We start from the raw sequence: 21246 nt of genomic DNA, 5'->3' as shown, positions 1-21246 counted from the left end.
GCAATCTGTGGGTTCTGGCAAATACCAGAGGGGCTGATGTAAGATGCCATAGAAAATGACTATTAGGGCAGAGACACACGTGGAGATTCGGCGAGATTTAGTCGCCCGATGACAAATCGCCTCTAATCTCCCAGGCAACTTCGGAAAACGAATCGCTCCGAGTGCCACCCTGCCGGTGATTTTGATTCTAGCCAATGGGAAAGCAGTTCGGGCAGATTAGTTGTGTCTGCCTCTGTCACCACTGCTCCATCCCCAATGCTATATGCCCCATCTCCTTTGTTCGGGTTTAGTCGCTGGCAAAGGTGGCAACCCTACACTACTCGCAACTAGGGTCGCCACCTGGCCAGTATTTTACAGGCCTGGCCGGTAAAAATAATGGTTGATCCCAATGTTATTAATAGGAAAAAAAGATAAATATATAGGAAGGCTGGTATTTTTTTCCAGAAAAGGTGGCAACCCTACTCGCAACTACACACCACTTCTTGTGTTACAAATATCACAGGGAACATATTGTGCCATCCTCATGTCCGAGTATTCTATGCCACCCCAGTGCCCAGAAACAAAATGGTTTTCAATCACATTTTACCTCATAAAAAATGTAATTGTACTAGTGCTGCAGAGAGAGTGCCTAGCCTAAAATGAGGGCTGGGTGGGCATTTTCTTTTGCTCACAGGAAGTGGTCATAACTGTGAGTGACAAGCACGCTGTGCAATAAGCAGCCCAGGTCTCACCCCTTTCTCTTTGCTGGCAGCTTGAGCAATTTGTGTCCCACTGTGTTCAATGGAACTGCTGCTACTTCCCCCAAACTCTAAAGCTCTTTTGTGTCCCCCACAAAGCTATTATATCTCACTCCATGCACATTTATTTGCTTGCCTTCTACTCTGTAACAGTCTCTCATGATACATGTAGAACAGAACTGCACATTCTAAAACCATAAAAATCTGATTTGTTGTTGCAGCTCCTTTAAGCATACACTACGTGACCAACGAGCCTGTGTGATCAGCTTACTGGGAACCAGGAAGTCACGTTGTGCAGGGAGTTGGGAGGAGGAGATGGGGGGGGGCGGGAGTTGCTGAGCTCTTCTGGAAGCCATAACTTGTGCAAAGCTGACCCTTATGTATAACCAGAATATCCACGGGAGCACAATGAATGAGTAAGTAATATCCCAGGTACACGTACATTTATTGCAACATTACAGGCTGCTTGTTTGCCACATTATCTTCATATATTTTCATATATCTCTGAAGGAGAAAGATTTGCAATGTGCAAATGAACAGTCAGAATAGAGCTACAACATGTCATAATAGGGTCACATGTAAGTAAGATGAGTGCAGTGTTTGTATTTCATTTGCAGCCCCAATCCCATGCTTAGAATGTATTACTCTAAACTTCTAACCTTCCTTCACTCTGACTATGACTCTTTCCTACCCGAGGGGTCAGGGCGTCCAAATGGAATCACAGGAAGGTAGTGAAAGGGATGGTTCAACTTTACCATAACCTTTAGTATGTCATAAAATGACTACTTCTAAGCAACTTTTTAAATTGGTCTTCATTTTTTTTTTGAATTATTTGTCTTCTTCTTCTTCCGACTCTTCCCAGCTTTCAAATGGAGGAACCCCACTGGAACCAGGGACGCTGAGCCAATGAGGCGAGTTGAGTATCTCGCCTCAGGCAGCAGCACCCCACTAGGTACCAGGGGCACTCCTGATGCTCCTGGTACTTTAAGAGCTGAATTTCTGGTTTTCAAACTGGAAATTCGGTTCTTCTAGCGCAAAGAGACCCATTGTGCTCTCTGCACTAGCGCTCTGGCCCTCTCCGCTGGACCCCCCTCGGACTTGAGGCTTAGGTAAAGGTTTCCAGTAGGTGCATGAAATGTATATCTGACATTCCATGTTTTACTTGATATTTGTTCTGCACGTATTACTGCTATGTATTTTAGCTGTGGAATTGTTAGTAAGTTTGTTATGTGATGCCCTGCTGTTATTTGGCTATCATATGACAAGAGATACTATAAACCAGGGCCGGGCCAAGGGGTAGGCAGAGCCTGCTCTGATGCCTACCCCATGTCCCCATGTCCGATTGCATCTCACCTTGTGCACTGACGCTTCTGTGCATGCGCGCACAACCATTCACGCTTCCGTGCATGCATGTGCGTGGATGCGTGCAAGCGTTAACTCGCGCATGCGTGCCGAAGTACCATTATGCGCCTGTGCACGCTCAGTCAGTGCCGGGGCGCCCGGGTTGCCTAGGGCGCATGTCAGAACTGGCCCGGCTCTGCTATAAATGATACTGTGATGATCCCATGCAGGGTGTAACAGAACTAGAAGAATTTACAAATAGATGACACATTGCAGGGTAGAACTGCTCGGCTCCTCTCTTTCACTTCCCCTTCGTGTACCACAACCTTTCTCATTGCTCCAACCAGTGCTAAGCTGCTAATGTTCAACCCAGTCATTATTAGCTACTTTTAGTGCCTTGCATGCCATGAGGGGGTACAGAGGGTACACTCAGTGGAGTAACTACATATTACTTGGCCCCACAGCAAATTATTTTTCAGGCCCCCAAAATGTTTAGAGGTTGACTTGTTTTACCAATATTTATTGAAACTGTATATAAATTTGGGCCTCATGGGGCCCCTATACCTCCTGGGCCCCCCTGCAGCTGCAGGGTCTGCTTCCTCTATAGTTACGCCCCTGGGTACCCTATCTTAACTACTGAGACCCTCTTCTCCAGCTCTTTGCTGTTCAGTGGTGCTGCCTATGTGTGATATCCCCTGGGGCAATCCTGACCCCTCTGCCACCTGAGGCGGCTTTCATGCTGTCGCCTTTCCCTCCAACACTCATCTTTTCCATGTAGGAGGGGGTCCAGGTGGAGGGGTAATTGCACTCTCTGCACTAAAAAAAGAGAAATTTTGCTCTTAAAGTTACCAGAAGAGGCTTTTGCCACCCCTGGTAACCTGAGGAGTGCTGCTGCCTGAGCAGAGTTTCTCAACTTTCCTCATTGGCACAGTGCCTCTGGATATCCCATCTAATCAGTGAAGAGCCTTGTTATGAGCTTGGGGGCCTTTCGTAAAAGGCAATTTGGGTGAGATTTGGAGTGAGTGCTTATTTTTTGTTTTGGATACTCATGGAACTGTAACCGTATGACCATTATACCATATATCTGTTTTTATAGATCTGTAACCTTATTATGAGCTCAGGATGCAGAATAAAGGCCAGTTGGGGTAAAAACTGCCAGTTTGATGGACAAATCTGGGGTTGGATGACTTCAGGAGGAGCCAAACTACCTTATTTTATCATTCCAAATCAAAGGCTTGTGTCAAAAACGTTGGCCAGGGTTCTGGCCAGTGGGTTTGTGAATGGTGTTCCCATGGCCACAATGTAATTGTGGGCAATTTGGACCCTAGCAAACAGATTGCTGAAACTGCAAACCAGAGAGCTGCAAAATAACTTAAACACCACAAATAAAAAATGAAAACTAGTTGCAAATTGTCTCAGGATATAACTCTCTACACTATACTAAAGGTTAATTTAATAGTGGACTACTCCTTTAAAATATGCTAAAGTCCCAGATTCAATGCTCAATTGTAGGTCTAAGTTTCTGGGTGCTCAGATATTTACTACTATTCACGACTAACCGGTTTCTGACTCTTGGCTTTGTTACCGACTGCCTGTCCTGTGCCTGAATCACTACAAACTTGTTTAACCCCATAGATACTTTACTTGTGGACTTTGACCTTAGTGTCACATGTCCTATTATGTCCTGATTACTAGTCCAAAAGGCTGTGCAGTATAAAGAATAGACTCTGGAGAACCAATTGCTGATTAGTGATTCATTTATTCAAAACCAGTGCACGACATGTTTCGGGCCCAGTGGCCCTTCCTCAGGTGCTTGTAAGGCTGTGCAGCCCTGACAGGTGGTACAGGGGGAATAATGGTCTGAGGCTGTTTTTGATGGTTTTGGATATGGCCCCTAGCTTCAGAGAAAGCAAAATTCTGCGGCATACAGTTACTCTTTTGACAGTTCATTGCTCTCTGTTTGTGCATTTCAGCTCAATAATGCCCCCATGAATAAAGTAGGTATATACAGTCTTGGTTTGGTGATAGAATTGACTGGCCTGCAGTGAGCATCTGTGAGATGAATTGGAATGCTTGGATTCAACGGATCCCCAATATGATTATATGAGTCTGAATTTAATATATTTGGCATCCCTCAGCATTCCCAGAAGTACATACTCTGCACCAGTTGAACCATAGGAAAGCTATTACATATTAGTTGCAAAGAGGGTAATTCATAGTGATTTGTGGTACAGGCGATTAATAGTACAATAGGCTGTAGTTATAACATTTACTATCAAATCCCTTGCACTAATATGGCATTGACTTAGACATTACCTATCAATCAGCCACCTCCATATTTGGCAGAGCAGGGAAAAATGCTCATTTACTGGGCAGGGAGGGGATGAATGCAATATCTTGTATATGTTATAAAACACTAGTGGGGTTTAGCTAAAACTAACACTGGTGCAAAAACACATTGAAAAAGAATTAAACAGGACAAAAACTACTTTGGAGCAGAAATTCTAAACCTTGGCATGGGCTTAACCCTATGATTGTGACCGTAATAATATCAAATGAAAACATTTTGTACTATGTTCCACCATGCTATCTGTTTCATATTTTCCTTTTTTATTCCAGTTCTGTTGGGTCCAGCTGCTGTGCTCAAGGACTTCAGACGTATAAAGATGTCAAGGTAATACCACCAGGAAGCCAAGATATTTTTATCAATGCATTCAATCCAGTTCATTCATGTTTTTTCTTTTCAGCCAGGGCTGCCTAGCTCGAGACCCATAGGCTGGATCTGTACCTCCAAGACATTTTCATGATCCCCAGCCTGCTTAAGGTCTCCACAGACTTCTTTGTATCACAACATACATTAAGGGGCCTATTTATGAAGACTCAGTTTTTCTGGTCAAGTTTTTTTGGGGGAAAACTCGAATTTTAGAAGAAAAAAAACTTGAATTTGTAGAGATTTATTATACCCCAAAACTGCTAAAAATCCAAATAAAAGATTAAAAAATGTTTGACTTCCCTGATGAAAAGTCACATGATTTTTTGGATTCAGTTCGGCCAGGCACTTGGATGCGGCCGAATGCGAATCCTGCAGAAAAAGGCCGAATTCCTAATCAAATCCTGGAGTTGGTGCATCCCTACAGACAACACAAGATGTGGCATAGATAAAAGGGCACCCTGGAAGTGTAAATTTACAGAGGCACCAGCAGACAGGTCCGACGATATACATCGTAAGCAGATAAAGTCCTGCCAGTGGTTGGCCAACCTGGGGTGACTGGCAAGACTTACTCCAGTAGACCTGAGCAAAATGTATTTTTGTATAATGGGATGACAATATCCTTTTGTTGTGTTGATAATGATGGCCAAGGTGTCTCTTGTAAAGGAATGCTATGAGACACTATATATAGTATCTGCTGGTGTCTCTGTAGGTTTGCTGTGTCAATATTAAGTACAACAAAACTGCCCTTTCCTTATCAGTCGGATTTGTGGAAAGGCCACCAAGGCCCGGGCCTAGGGCGGCAGGATTTTAGGGGGCGGCATGCTGCCCAACCACACCCACATTGGTTCCGAAAAACTGGGGATGCGTAGGAGATACAATAGTTTTTTTAAACTTTCTGTGCGCCAATCCTCATTTCTCCGAAAATTGGCGCAGGTAAAGGGGAGGGTATGGGGGAGACAAATGAAAGCAGGCCTAGGGGTGCCCGCTATGTAAATCCGCCCCTGCATCTAACTGTGGTTCCCAGCAATGCTCTCTCTTGTAGACCACATGTGCAAAAAATGTCTTTAATTTGTCTTTGCCCAGGAATATTATGGAAAATACCTCAAAAGTTCAAAGGATCTGAAAACAAATGCCTGTGTGGCTCCTTCGAGGCCGTTACCAAAACATATACGAGATGCCTTGAAAGATGTTCATGAAGATGTTTCCTCACGGTAAGCTGCCAAATGACAGAACACTAAGGAGTATCCGCACAGGGGGAGTTAAGAATAACACAACTATTTAATATCAGTTTATTCGTATTTACATGGTCCTTAAATAACCTCATACTGAATAATTATGTATATTTATAAAACAAATTCCATACATGATGTTACAAATACCTCTAATGACCATAGACAGCCATATTTTATTAATAAACAGGCTCCAGGTAGAAGAACTCCATGTGATTTTGTGTTTTTGCTCAAAGTTGGTGTCCTTTGTGCAGGTACTATGGATGTGGGCTTGTGGTACCAGAATGTTTAGAGAACTGTAGTATTCTGGATCTGGGAAGTGGAAGCGGAAGAGATTGTTACATGTTGAGTAAATTGGTTGGACAGAAAGGCCATGTGACAGGAATAGATATGACCGATGAGCAGGTAAAATACACTTCTGGGCGAACTGACTCGGATATTATATTTTTTTATTTGTGAATTTGTTGGTGACCTTACAATTTAATTCTCATTTTCATTCCCCTCAGTCTTTCTGTCTACTTGTATGATCTCTATGCATCTAAGATTTAAGTCTTGTGGATCTTTAGTTGTTAAAAAACCATACCAAGCACCTTTATGGGCTGCAGGTTGTCCATAACTGGTTTAGGGCGTGACACTTGGAGTTATTTGGAGTTAAGAATATGCATCAGTAATGTATATTTCAAGCTTCTTAATCATTACATTCTTAGACAGGGGTATTGAGTATTGGTCTAAGCTTGATAGTAGGGCTGCCAGAATAAGGCTTGACCCTGGAAAATGCCAGATGTCTGAAAGCCAGTATAGGTGGGATTTGTGGAGAATGCCTATTTGCTCTCCAACTTTCTCCTGGAAGCCCACTGGTATGGTCAATTGCAATTGCTGTCCTAGATATTCTTTTGGCCAGATTCATTGAGAAAATGTTATCTCCTGGTTTATAAGGTGAAAACTCATGGACCAGAGTCAATTCGAGGAGAAAAAACTTTTCTCCAAATTTAGTTCCATTTTTTTCCCATAGACTTCAATAGCATTTGCACATGTTAAACAGTAAGATAAGTTTTTCTGAATTGAATTGCATCTTAAAATGAATTGTGTCCATGAGTTTTCATGTGATAACCTTTTTTCTCACTGAATTGAATATGACCCACTGGCTCATAGAGCAATGCGATTGTGTATCTGAGGGTTCTGCCGTTTCTTGTGAGATTCTTTATTCAAATTTAATTCCATTACAATATGAAGGAACGTGTTGCTGTTCCCCTGGGCCGCACCCCCTTGTGGCATGCCAGAACCACAGAAAAGGTAAATTATGGGCGGGAGGTCCGGAGTACTCTTTTTTGTGCAGCACAAGTGTTTACCATGGGCAATATTAATTATGTTACTATGCCTCTTTGATTTGCAGGTGGAAGTGTCAAAGAAATACATTGACTATCACATGAAAAAATTTGGTTTTCAGCAAGCCAATGTGGATTTTGTCCAGGGGTATATTGAAAACCTCCATTCTGTGCAGATCAAAGACAAAAGCTGTGATATTATAATGTAAGTATAGGCTGAGGCTTAGGAAAATATGTAAATATATTTAATTTATTTTCTCTTTAATTTGAATTTATTATTTAATTTCATATGCATGGTGAACTTTTTTACTTGCTGCAAAGTGACCATAATTCTATTTGTTGCAGATCAAACTGTGTGATAAACCTTTCACCTGATAAGAGGGCTGTGTTAAGAGAAGCCTACAGAGTATTAAAGGTGCTGTGCCACACAAATACAATACTATTAATAAAAAATTGCTTTTCTAAACCTTATAGTATATTTTAGATAGGAATATCTATGCAACTTAAGTTACTAATTGGCTTAGAATGTCATTGCTGTGAGAGCTGTGACCATTTTCACCATACAACCAATGGTTTCCAAACTGGGGCTGAATAACCTGAGGGAACCTGGAGCAGTGGCAGAGTGATCTTAGCATAAAGCGCATTTAGGGTAAGATATAGGGAGAACACCAGTTTGCTCTTCTATATTGACCTAAATTCCCAGCATAAAGGTCAGATTTGGGATGAATATGTATTTTCTCTACTGGGTATACTTGGAACTATGGTTGAATATACTGTATTGGTGTTTTTCTTTATCTGTTGTTATGAGCTAAATAAGGTTTTGACCAACGGTTGGGTCTCTAGGGGGAGCCTAAACTAAAAAGGTCTAACAGATACTGAAGTTGACCAATACTTTTCATTTGGCGTATTTGAGTCCTTTAAAGGGTATTATTTGTCACTGATAAAGTGCTACTTGAGTTTTCAGTAATTTTTTGTTAAATCCCCTCTAAAAGTTCCAACATTTGGTCAGCCCCCCAAATGACCTGAACCTGAGATTGTTGTTTTGACTAGTCAGCCATAGTCACTAAAATCACACCCAAATTAATATTTTAGCTGACTTTACAGTGGTATGTAGGAGTCCAAATTTGGCCTAACTAACAGCAACTGGCTATGAAAGCAGGGTGTGTAAACAGGTTGGGCTGATAGCCAAGAGTTTTATGAAGGGCCTGGTCCAAGTGTGGGGGATCAATTACTGTTAAGGAGCAGAGCTTCTGTTAAATGGGTGGGGTTTTTTTAATTAGTGATGGGGTTGGGTGGATCAAGGCTGTGGTCAGATGGCTGATGGCAAACCTGACTAAAACACAGACCATGTCCAGTTGAAATGCTTGGTGTCTTTGTTTCTAAACTAATGGAGAACCCAACATTATACTATATTATATACTGTATAATATATGCACCCTTATAGCATGGACATATTTTATTTATAGTAATTCACAATTTTTTTTTTTAAAATGTCAACAACAGAAATGTAACAACAATTTATTTCTTAGGATGGTGGTGAAATGTACTTTAGTGATGTTTATTCAAACAAACCGGTTTCTGAGGAACTGAAAAAGAACAGGTTGCTCTGGGGTAGGTTCTAAAAAGTTATATATGTTTATCCTGATAATGTTAAAACTCAGTAGTGGGAATGGTATTATGCTCCATTGCTTGGATGTATATAGTGAGCACTTCTCCACTGTGCATAGGAAGAGAGATTGTGCAAATGCATTTACATTTTGTGCATCCAATTCTTTCCTAAAAGACAAATTTCATATCTACATTAATTTTAACTATGTTAAAGATGGATCGATTGATTCCATGCAATGTCTCAACTGAACTATTTTCTATTTTATTTTTTTTTAATTTGCCCATTTTGCTCTTTTCCAGCCCTTATCTGAAAATGCTATATGTGAGGGAGTCAATTTTATTATTATTATTACAGTATTTTTAATTCCTTGACTGTCTTTTACAGACATTCTTCTTCCAACCTGACTTGGAAAGAAGGGGTTGTTCACCTTTATGTGATCTTTTAGTAGGATGTAGAGAGTGATATTCTGAGACAATTTGCAATTGGTTTTCATTTGTGGTTTTTAAGTTATTTAGCTTTTTATTCAGCAGCTCTCCAGTTTTAGCAACCTGGTGGTTAGGATCCAAATTAAACTAGCAACCATTAACTGATTTTATCAAAAGACTGGAATATTAATACGAGAGGCCTGAACAGAAAGTTGAGTGATAAAAAAGTAGCAATAACAATAAATGTGAAGCTTTACAGAGCATTTGTTTTTATACAGGGTTACTGACCCCCATTTGAAATTTAGAAAGAGATAGAAGAATGCAAATAATTCAGAAACTATAAAAAAGTTTACTTAGAATTAGCCTTTATGTAACATTGTAAAAGTTAACTTTTACAATGCTCCCAGCTCTGTGGTTATTGAGTGGAACAAGCTTTACATGTGCTGCTACTTGTTTCCCAATGAGTTAAAATAAAAGCATAACCAAGTGTTTACTGGTGTCCATAAGTCAAGACAAGAATCTGAAACTTGCAGGCAGGCTACACCTGGCAACACCATAACTAAAGAAGGAGTGTCCATTCAGAGATGGAGTTGTTCAAGGCAGATGTGGAAATTTTCAGGTGTTGAAGTCTGAGACCATAACTATGGCAGACTGGAGCACAAACTCCCTGCTCCCCTTAAAGCTAGCCAGGGGTTGCACAGTTTAGCAATATTATGGTGTCCTTACCCAAAGGTAATATTTTCAATATATTTAAAAATACTTTATTTGGATTAGATTACCGAGAAATAAAATACATCCTTCTACACAAATTGAGCAGCATGGTACTAAACTGTGTATATTATAGCAGCATTGGGGTCCTGAGTTCAGTCCCAGCCATAATATATGCATCCGAAGCTAAACCTTGCACTTCCCAGTAGTTACCGCTTGCCAACCATCCCACCTCCTGTTCCAAATTACTTGTAAATGCTTAAATTCACACAGAGGAACCATGGAGCTACCACCATCTTCAAAAGGTTGTAGCTACAAGAATCCCACTGCAGCTAGTCATTACATGCAGCATACTTGGGCCTACAGACACATGTTATAACAAGGCTAATTAAACAAGGCTAATGATTTTTATTGAATGCAGTATTTTCAGCTTTGGATTTGCTCACCATGGAACGGGAGTAAACCCAGTGGGCTGAATGGTCCAGGCACATGGTCAGGCAATGTGGTGCAGTGGTAAAAATCATCCAAGCTGAAGGAGGGGGGCACGCAGGTGGTGTGCCTTTGGCTGGAGGGGTCCTTAGTTGGAGTGTGGGCCCTTAGCTGGGGGTGGGCCCTATCTTAGGGCTCCTGTCTGGCCCCATCTCCCCCAGTCTGAAACTATTTTTTGTTTTAATTGAATTTTTTAACAAGTACATACATTGTATCTAAATATACTTCTCTGAGGATTAAAGTATAACATTAACTATAAAGTTAACCAAAAGGAGAAAAATAATGAAATAAATCAGAAGAATATATAACATCAGTATATCTTCCAGGGTAGCTACTTTTCATATTCAAAAGGAGTGACCCATAAATATTGCATGCACTATGTTTTGATCTTAGACACCCAGAGTTGATAAGCTTCCCATACCATTCTTAAATTTTCAAACATCTCGTCAATGCTTTTTCATATTCATACTCTAGATTTAGTCACCCCTTTTTGTACTTGAGTAATACTTGGCGCATCCTGTTTTTGAGTATTTGAGTATTTTGATTTGTTTACCAGGTGAATGCCTCAGTGGAGCATTATACTGGAAGGACCTCCTGCAGATTTCAGAGGAGATTGGTTTCAGCCGCCCACGGTTGGTAACCTCCAGTTTAATCACTGTTGACAACCAGGAGCTGCAGGAGATTCTTAGTAAGTTGTTTAACCAACTACAAAGTCTGTGATTCATCAGTTCAGGGGCAAAAATACAGTGGCATCGACATGTGTGTTCCTTATTATGCAGGGTCAGTAATGCAAGTAGTAATTTCTATATGCACAATATGCAATGGGAGTCCTACAAGCACCTTTTCAAGGCAGATGTCAAGTATAGGGCTACATTGTTCTATAGCAGTGGTTGTAATTTTTTTCAGTTTCATCCACCCCTAAAAATCCAACCTTTGGTCAGTTCATGGGTACAGATATAGGCAAATATCGGCCATTTAGCCATAGTTCCAAGGATATTTAGGAGAGCAGATGTATGATCCGAACCTCACCCTAACTGAGCTGGGCTATCAGGTGTATCTAGAAGAGCAAATGGTCATTCTTCCCTGTTTGTATGCTAACAGGCTTTTAGTCTGAGTCCTCTTGACACTGCTCTAAACCCACCTAATGGGGCCAGCCCAACAGTTTAGTGTGCTGCACATTTATGAACACAAGCACAATGTTGGGATTTGGCACATTCTTCAAAACCATTCAAAAACATATTAACTGCCTTTGCTGTATAAGGTGTAAAGTTTAACACCTACCAGGGTTGCACTGAGCCAGCGGGACACCAGAAAAAACCCAATGGGCCCCACCAAGACAGACCTGCTCCCAGCCCTGGGCACTGCATGTAGGGTTGCCACCTTACTGGCCCATGAAGTTGAAAGGGGGAGCAGGACCAAGTAGTGGTGGGTCTATGATGCAACCAAGACAGTGTTATGATGCAAATTGGGGGCTTAACTGACACACTGGAGGCCAAAGGGAAGGAAGAATCAGGGAAAAACTGGTTGAAAGAGGTAATGGGGATGGAGTAGGGAGCAGAATTTGGGCTGATCAGGGGCAGGCTGGAGGTGAAACAAATAGGGTTTGCAAATATACCTACAAGTACATAGCCAATAAACTTGCAATACCGGCCCTGGCTGATACTTTAACGGCTAGGCCTGTGAAATATCGGCTGGGTGGCAACCTTAGATTCACCCTTACCTCCAATCTAACCACGATCTCCAGAACGAGATAAAATTACGTTGCACGGGGAGATACGGGTTGCAGTTGGGTCAGGGGTCCCAGAACCAGAGGGAGGTGGCGGCTGCATGTTTGCAGGTCAAAGACAACACTTATTTGATCTTGCTTTGGTAATACATGCTACTTTGCTGGTGCACGGTTTACATTGGAATTCGGAGAAAAATATTGTGCAGTGAGTAAAAAAAACATGGTTTCACATAGTGGCCCAGAGACTAAGGACTTTGCTAGGTGCAAGTGCATGGGTTTAGCAAAGTTCTGAAATATAAAAGATTGCTCAGACTCTTAAACCTAAACTAAAAGGTTTGTTTGCAAACAGTGTGGCATGTTGGGTTGCTTAGAGCCACAGAGGAATTTTCTGAATGTTAATTTAGCTGGAGACCTTGAAGTGATATCTCAGTTATGTTCATAGGCTGGAAGAAAGTGCCATAACATGTAATGTCTGACAAAGACTTAAGTGTATGTTGGCCTTGCCTATTTATGACTCTATAAAGCAGTAAATAGTGTCAAGAACTGGCTCATTCAATGGTATCTGGGTGCAAGGAGAAATTTTTTTCCTGAAACATTTAAAAACATATGTAAATTCTAAGCAACCGTCCAATATACTCTAGTTTATTTTATGGCTTTAAAGTTATTGGTAACTGAAAACAGCTTGCTATTCTGGCTTCTGTTGCTGGGGACATATTTATATATATATTGGGTAATAAGGGTACAGATGACTCTGTATAAAAAAAAAAATCCCCTTTCCACCGATGGACACTTGGGGGGTTATTTACTAAAATCCGATTTCAATTTAAAAAAACTCCAATCCCCCAATTTTGCATTATTTATCATTAAAATAACTTGAATAAATAGTTTTGAGAGCGAAAACTCTAACAAAAACCTGAATCTTACGATTTTTTTGGTCTTTTCTCCTGAATTGCTTGATTTTTTTGCCTGAAACCCCCGAATTTTTCAGATTATCGGGCTAAACCCAGCACAAACCACAATATCTTCAAATTGGGATAGGCACATCTTCCATGACCTCGACAGGTCTGAGGTGGCGGATTTTAGGATTAGGGCTTTTTGCAGCATAATAAATCACAAAAAATTTAGGATTTTTTTCTCTAAAAATTTTAGTTTTTTCCCCAAAAAACCTTGATCAGAAAAAAATTAAGTTTAGTAAATAACCCCCATAAAGTCTGAAGGCAGAGCTGGGGGGGGGTACCTCCGGGGATTGCCGCAGAGCAGTATCCAATGTGTATCTGATGTAATTCATGTAGTTTCTAATGTATGTTTCAGGTGACTACAGCTTTGTCTCTGCCACCTACCGTCTCTTCAGACTGCCACAGGGCACAGTGAACGAAAATTGCCAAGTTATTTACAACGGAGGGATCACAGGCTGTGAGGAAGAGCTGCAGTTTGATGCTAACTTCACTTTCAGGGTATGGAACACTGTAAAAGCAACATTTATACTGATTTTACCATAGCCATACATAATCTGTGTTGCTTTTATACATCTTTATTTCATATGCATACCTGTAATTGGCATCATCATACCGAAAATCATGTAAATATTAAATAAATCCAATAGGCTGGTTTTGCTTCCAATAAGGATTAATTATATCTTAGTTTAGATCAAGTACAAGCTACTGTTTTATTATTACTGAAAATAAAATAAATAATTTCAAAAAATCTAGATTATTTGGATACAATAGAGTCTATGGGAGGCAGCCTTTCCGTAATTCGGAGCTTTCTGGATAGCAGGTTTCCAGATAACTTATACCATAGCTTTGATAATAAAACAGTACCTTGTACTTGATCCAAACTATGATACAGTATATTTAATCCTTATTGGGAGCAAACCCAGCCTATTGGGTTTATTTAATGTTTACATGATTTTCTAGGAGACATAAGGTATGAAGTTCCAAATTATGAAAAGCCCCAGGTCCTGGTTAGCAGGTCCTTTACCTGTATAAAAACAGGTCCTTTCGAATAAGTGCCTATACCAAGGATCTTTAAATTCCTTATGCACCCTGTCTGCTCATTCTGCCATTTAGGGAAGGGTTTTCCAGTTCTTTGCCCTCTAACAAACTGGACAAGGGGCGGTTGGGTGTACTAGTTCAACAGCTCATATTGAACAGCCCTGATCTAGGTGATAATATTCATGTCAATAAAATGATGATAGGTTGCTCCTTTCTTTCCTTCAGGAAGGGGAAATTGTTGTAGTTGACGAGGAGCTGGGGGCAATCCTGAAGAACTCTAGATTGGCTGATGAATTTTTATTCCGTCCATCTGAGAAGGGAGGTCCATCCAGCAAATGCCAGCCCAAAAAGGTGAGTTTAATGTTTAATGAGCGTATGTTTTCCCTTTGTATATAGTTACTAGGTTGCAATACAGTGGAACACTTCTAAGCAATGCTAGTATATACACATACACATACATGTATAAGAGGGAAAGACTTGCCTATACAGTAGACATGCTGTCTGTAATTACAACAGATACAGAGACTTTAAGAAACCTATGGATGCAATCGGCTGCAAACTATTGTAGTTTATCTAGAAGAATGCTGAGAGAACAGGTTCAGTTATGTGTGGAGTCTTTGCAGCAATGCTGTATTCCAATGATTTTAGATGTTTGCTTTTCACTGGCTGCTCCACTTAGTGGCAGAATCTATTACGTCTATTAATAAAGAGTCATATTAATAAGGTATGGGTTGGATTACAAAATATAAATGGATAAAAAACATTTGTATAAAGGGACCCAATTACTAATTTATTTAGTTAAAGAGTCAGTCTGCACCTTTATTTAATATCAGAATACTAACTTGCTGGCCATATGCTCTACGTGTTAAATACCTTGTTTTTTTTATCTAACTTTCAACCCCTTGATTGTGAAAAGAAAGGAGAATGTTAGAATACTTTTGTTTAACTTTTCCTTGCAGTGCAAAGAGAAATAATTAGCTCTGTATCTGCTATTTATCTTTGATTGGAACATGCAGGTTTGAAATATGCTGTGTTCCCATTTATATTTTGCTGTTTCGCCGTAAGTGCCCTTGTCCTTCACCTCATTCCGGATTTTCAATGTCACGTACAGCTTAAGACCAAAGGAATATTCATTGCTTTGTGGAAATTAGCCAATCTTTTAGAAGAGAACTTTTGGTTTGTTCAAAATTCAGACACAACAAAGTGTGATATGCAAACTCAACACAACCTACCATCTTACTGGGCAAAATGTACAAGCATTGCTTATTTGTATACCAACTACAGATGGTATGCAGTAGTGACTGCATTTAACGGAAAACTAACGCCAAACTAAAGGAGTTGGCTAGAAATTTTGTACATTATGTTATGGGCTTCCGTATCACTCCAAGGGAACCACAGGCCTTTAGCAGGGAAGGCAGAAGAATCTTGACCAGGCACCTGCCCAGCACCCCCTCAGAGTTGCGCCCTAGGCAGGTGCCTCTTCCGATTACCCATATATATATATATATATATATATATATATATATATATATATATATATTTAGAGCACTGCTTGTGCAGCCCTATATTTATCTTGAAATGTATGCATCCAACATTCCCAAAATAGTGGGACACAGGATTCCCAGACCGTTTAGTAGGTTTAAAAGATCTGGCCTGTGCACCAAGGCTGGGTCATAGAGAGGAACCAGGAAGAAGAAGAAGGTGCTTCTACAGTAGTCGCCCTGTCTGGTGTTTCATTTAAGCAATTATAATCAGAAATTATAATAAAAAAAGTAGCTTCTGAGGTTTCTGACAGTAAAGCTGACCATACATGACCTGCCAACTCTAGCCCTCCATACCACATGCCCAATTGAAGGCTATTTCTGGCAAGCCCCTGGTTCCCTCCAAAACACATCTTTAAATCAGAATAGAGGGTTGGCTTTACATACAGTATTTATTTACATTTTGTTATATGAAAGATCATATTCCTAAGTCCCAGCTGGTATTCATACACAGGGGCCCAGTTTTTTTATAGTGGTCATGTAGCTAAGAAAAAAATACATGGAATAGGAGCCATGAAACACTGTAGGAAAAATAAGTTCTCCTCCAGATCTTTTAATCAGCTGGCTTCTGCTACATTATTTCATAAGTCAGAGCCAGTATGATACAAACCGGGAGACAGCTACTGCATTCAATAGCAATTGCATTTACATTACATTATTTGAATTTTTAATTCATGTATAAAGGAAAGTTGCTTAGAATAACATTCTGTTCATTGCAAAAAATAATAATTTTTGGATAGAGCACCCTTTAAGGTATGAGAAACCCTGTATCCAGAAAACCTCAGGTCCCACGCATTTCAGATAATAGATGCCATACCTTTAATACCATTTTAAATATGGAGCTGAACTACAAAATGAAGAAAAGGATCAACATATGTTGGGAGTTTGTTTCATGGGGTGACTTGCTGGTTAGAAGCTTTCCTGTATCAATGGTGCCAAACGATAACATTAATGTGAGAGTCTAACAGATGTGTGAAGTCTCCTGCCGCTCCTGCTTTATCGTGAATGATAGAGGGAAAGGAACTCTGTGTCCGTACAAGAAAAGAATGTTCCTAATAAGTATGCGGGATTGACCTTGCATTGTCCATTTTCATCAAAATCTCAGGAAATTCCTTAAAGATAAAATGTCTTCTTTTTCACTGCACATTCATAGCTGTGTATATCTGTATATCACTACATGTACAAAATTCTAGTCCGTTTTATCAGTTCAGTCTTGCATTATATATATATATTTTTTTGCCCATGTAAAGAGAAAAATATATATTTACTGTATATATATATTGGTGCTGGGGGTAGGGCTGATGATGGAAAGTAGCGCAAACTGGTGATCTAATGACAATGAAGGGCGATTCAATTAGGTGGATAGTGGAGCAAAATCAGAATGGGCAGAGAAGGGGTAAGATGGAGATGGAACTGGAGCAGATCTTAAAAGGCGTCGTTCACCATTAAGTTTAGTAGGTTATAGAATGCCTAATTCTAAGCAACTTTTCAATTGGTCTTCATTTCTTCATTTTTATAGTTTTTGAATTATTTGCCTTCATCTTCTGCTTTCCAGCTTTCAAATGGGGGTCACTGACCCTATCTAAAATCAAATGCTCTGTAAGGCTACAAATGCATTGCTTTTTATTACTCATCTTTCTATTCAGGCCCTCTCCTATGCATATTCCAGTCTCTTATTCAAATCAATGAATGGTTGCTAGGGTAATTTGTACCCTAGCAACCAGATTGTTGAAATTGCAAACTGGAGAGCTGCGGAATAAAATGCAAAATAACTTTTTAAAAATGATTTCATTTTTCTCTGTAATAGTAAAACAGTACCTTGTACTTGATCCCAACTAAGATATAATTAATCCTTATTGAAGGCAAAACCAGGCTATTGGGTTTATAATGTTTATATGATTTTCTAGTAGACTTAACGTATGAAGATCCAAATTACGGGAAGATCCATTATCTGGAAAACCCCAGGTCCCGAGCATTCCAGATAACAGGTCTCATACCTGTAATAATAAAACAGTAGCTTGTACTTGATCCCAACTAAGATATAATTAATCCTTATTGAAAGCAAAACCTGCCTATTGGGTTTATTTAATGTTTACATGATATTCTAGTAGGCTTAAGGTATGAAGATGCAAATTACGGAAAGATCCATTATCAGGACAACCCCAGGTCCCGAGCATTCTGGATAACAGGTCCCATGCCTGTAATAATAAAACAGTACCTTGTTCTTGATACCAACTAAGATTTTAGTAGTACTTTGGAGGCAAAATAATCCTATTGGGTTTATTTAATGTTTAAATGATTTTTTAGTAGGCTTAGGGGGCCTATTTATTAAACTGCTAATTTTTCTGGTTGAGTTTTGTTTTTTTTCTCAACCATGACCATTATGGCGGTTATTTTCAGCAGCCACTATTAATTCATTTGAATGGGAAACACGGTGCCAGTGACAGGCAGGCATGGCATGGGAATTCTTGGTGTAAATGATATATGTCATACAGATACTACTGACAGAAGTAACAGTTATTATTGGGTTTTCTTTTTGTCAACAGGAAGTCATTAGTGACCCTTTCCAGCTTGCCCAAGAGGCCAGGAATCAGCCTCAGTCTCCCAGTTCTGGATCCTGCTGTGGCCCAAAAGGATGTTGCTAGCGATGAATGAGTGATTCAGAGAAACCTGAGGAGAGAGGGATCATTAGACATCACCCAGCCACAGATCTCAAAGGCACTAAATCTCTTCTGCCATTCCTGATTCTTACAAACGTATTGTGAACTCTGATGAGCAGGGGGCCACTTACCTCCTGTATAAGTCAGTAATGGTATATGTATCCAACTTTCTAGTTTACAGTATGTTGGAACTTAATAATTATGTTAATAATTTTGATTTAAATTTAATTAATTCCAGGTGGCCCAGATTTTTCAGCATTTCCAGCACAGCCCCTAGGCCAAAAAAGCAGATACCTCATGTATCAGTCATTATTTGTATATGTATCCAACCTTCTATTTTACAGTGAGTTGGAACTTTATAATTAGGTTAATAATTTTGATTTAAATTTAATTCCAGGGGGCCCATATTTTTCTGCCTAGGGGCCAAATTTGCAAATGAACTTTATTTATAATGAAACTAAAATCTGTGTATTACAATATAGCCAACACCCCCCCCCCCTTCCAGGAATTACTCACCCCTGAGCTCTTTGCTCTATATGAAAGCAGTAGGCCTAAAAACACTTTTCTCTACTTGTCTACTGTTCCTAACATCTGAATTTAAAGCTCCCCATTTGACGCATTTGAAGTGGTGAAAGTCTGAACTTGATACCAAATTTCTTAAAGGGGATGTTCACCTTTAAATTGACCTTTAGTATGACATATACATATTCTATGACAATTTGCATTTGTTTTTTTTTTTAGTTTTTGTGTTTTTTTTTTAGGTATTTAGCTTTTTGTTTAGCAGCTCTCAAGTTTGGAATTTTTGCAGGGGTTGCAAGGGTCTTGCAACCAGGCAGTGGTTTAAATGAACAACTGCAATACTGGATAGAAAGATAAGTAATACAGAGTAACAACAATAATAAAATTGTAAAATTACAGAGCAATAGTTTTTAGCTGTCAGGGTCAGTGACCAAAGCTGGAAAGATGTAAAAGTGGAAGGCAAATGATTTAAAAACTATAAAAATAAATAATAAAGACTAAAAGTTAATGTAACGGTGACCAATTCCTTTAACTGCCTTGCAGATATCCCCACACTCATTCCCTCTGCAGCTTCTATACAACTTTATCTGCCTGTTCTGCAGCCCCCACTCCAGCCATCCAGTTAGCTTCCCTCAAGCTCTGTCTCTATCATCCACAACTCAATGCACCAGTGGCGGAACTACCGGGGGAGCAGGGGGTGCGAGCGGGCCAGGGCCCGCACCCCTTCAGGTCCCCCCCGGCAGCCCGCGCACCATTGAAAATGTGGGAATGTTGGCCATATGGAGGGGGCGGGGCCCGGCTGCGCATCATGCACCAGGGCCCGCCCCCCTCTAGGATTGCTACTGCCCTGCACCCTCACTGATACAAAGGGGGTGATCTAATTGTAACAGATGAGTGAGTTAGCATAGGAATTGTATTCATTGAAAAAATTAATAAAATGGAAATTGTGATGGTGTTTGCTATTTAGTAATCTTTTTTCAAAGTTGTGTAACACTAATCTGACTAGGCAGACCAAAAAGGGGTTAATGTCCAGCTAGTTGTTAGAGCATGGGTTACATGTGACACTTCATGGAAGATTTCCCAGGTGCAGTAGTATAACCACAACTCTCACGCTACTTTGCTACATACTTTCTATAGAATAGAAATAATGGGCGCCAGGAGATTCTTGTGATGAACCAGATGAATAACAGTTTAATTGTACAAGACAAATGAGCCCAGGGTTTACATACAGAAGTACAAGGCATACACAATACCACACAGAAGCCTGAAACAGGTTACATTACACAACAGAGACAGTGACTCCCATCAGGCAAGGTAGTCAAGTAGTACATCCATTTTCCTCTGCAATATACCTCAGAGTGGTCCGGCTCCCACCCATTGGAGTGATCAGGGAGAACACTTTTCTAATCCTGACACCCTATCCACTGTGGTCCCTTCACTCTAGGCCTCAAAAGCCTTGGGAAGCTACTCCCTAGTACAATCTTCGATGGAGCTCCAACTGCTCTTACTATCTGTTAGGGATGCACCGAATCCACTATTTTGGATTCGGCCGAACCCCCGAATCCTTTGTGAAAGGAAACTGCATATGCAAATTAGGGGTGTGAAGGGGAAAACATTTTTTACTTTACTTTTACTGGATTTGTGGCAAAAAGTCACAAGATTTCTCTCCTCGCCCCTAATTTGCATATGCAAATTAGGATTCGGTTCAGCTGAATCCGGCTGAAAAGGGCCAAATCCTGGATTCAATGCATCCCTACTATCTGTCCTCTCTACCTTACTCTCCTAGAGAGTCTATGACACAACTAACCCTGTTTAGCTAACCTCATTCACGGGGTTCCCTGCATTACCGACTCAGACACTAGAGGACCTGGTCCCTCTAGGGCTAACACTTTACTGGACCTTGTTGTACCCAGGCTTAATGGGAACAAACATCTGGACAATATAACAGGATGACTGGGGAACTGGCAGCTATGCTCTCAATCTCAGCAAGGCACCCCCGCTCCAGGTGTAGGATATATGCAAATCAATAAGAGAGCTGAGAGAAAGCAAACGAAGAGGCAGAACTTGCTGCTAAGTGCTTTTTATTTCACACAACATGTTTCGGGCCCAAAGCCCTTTATCAAGTGGAACAAACAGTTGATCAGGACCAGCAGCCAAACAGGAAGATCCACCCCAATAAGTGTGACAGGGTGTGGTCACAGCGTCTCCTGGCCAATAACTTGGATATGCA

The 21246-nt window shown here is 40.3% G+C and overlaps 1 protein-coding gene across 1 annotated transcript; it reads left to right on the top strand.

Moving 5' to 3' along the window:
* The first annotated feature begins 1047 nt into the window (after positions 1–1047).
* Positions 1048–19966, top strand: as3mt.1.L (arsenite methyltransferase, gene 1 L homeolog). Its single transcript, XM_018241688.2, has 11 exons — positions 1048–1153; positions 4698–4752; positions 5875–6002; positions 6275–6425; positions 7414–7550; positions 7691–7760; positions 8875–8956; positions 11133–11264; positions 13614–13756; positions 14522–14647; positions 18384–19966. Exons 1-11 carry the CDS (start codon positions 1116–1118, stop codon positions 18480–18482), a joined length of 1161 nt encoding a protein of 386 aa, XP_018097177.1. The 5' UTR covers positions 1048–1115; the 3' UTR covers positions 18483–19966.
* Positions 19967–21246: the final 1280 nt, after the last annotated feature.

The sequence above is a fragment of the Xenopus laevis genome, chromosome 7L, assembly GCF_017654675.1.
Source record: "Xenopus laevis strain J_2021 chromosome 7L, Xenopus_laevis_v10.1, whole genome shotgun sequence".
Classification (NCBI taxonomy): Eukaryota; Metazoa; Chordata; class Amphibia; order Anura; family Pipidae; genus Xenopus; species Xenopus laevis.
This window is presented reverse-complemented; position numbering and strand designations above follow the sequence as displayed.

Excerpts from the sequence above, each read along its gene's own strand:
- as3mt.1.L (XM_018241688.2), top strand. The coding sequence starts at position 1,116 with ATGTATAACCAGAATATCCACGGGAGCACAATGAATGA. Across the intron at positions 1,154-4,697 it reads CACGGGAGCACAATGAATGA|TTCTGTTGGGTCCAGCTGCT; the intron begins GTAAGTAATATC and ends TTTTTATTCCAG. Across the intron at positions 4,753-5,874 it reads AGACGTATAAAGATGTCAAG|GAATATTATGGAAAATACCT; the intron begins GTAATACCACCA and ends GTCTTTGCCCAG.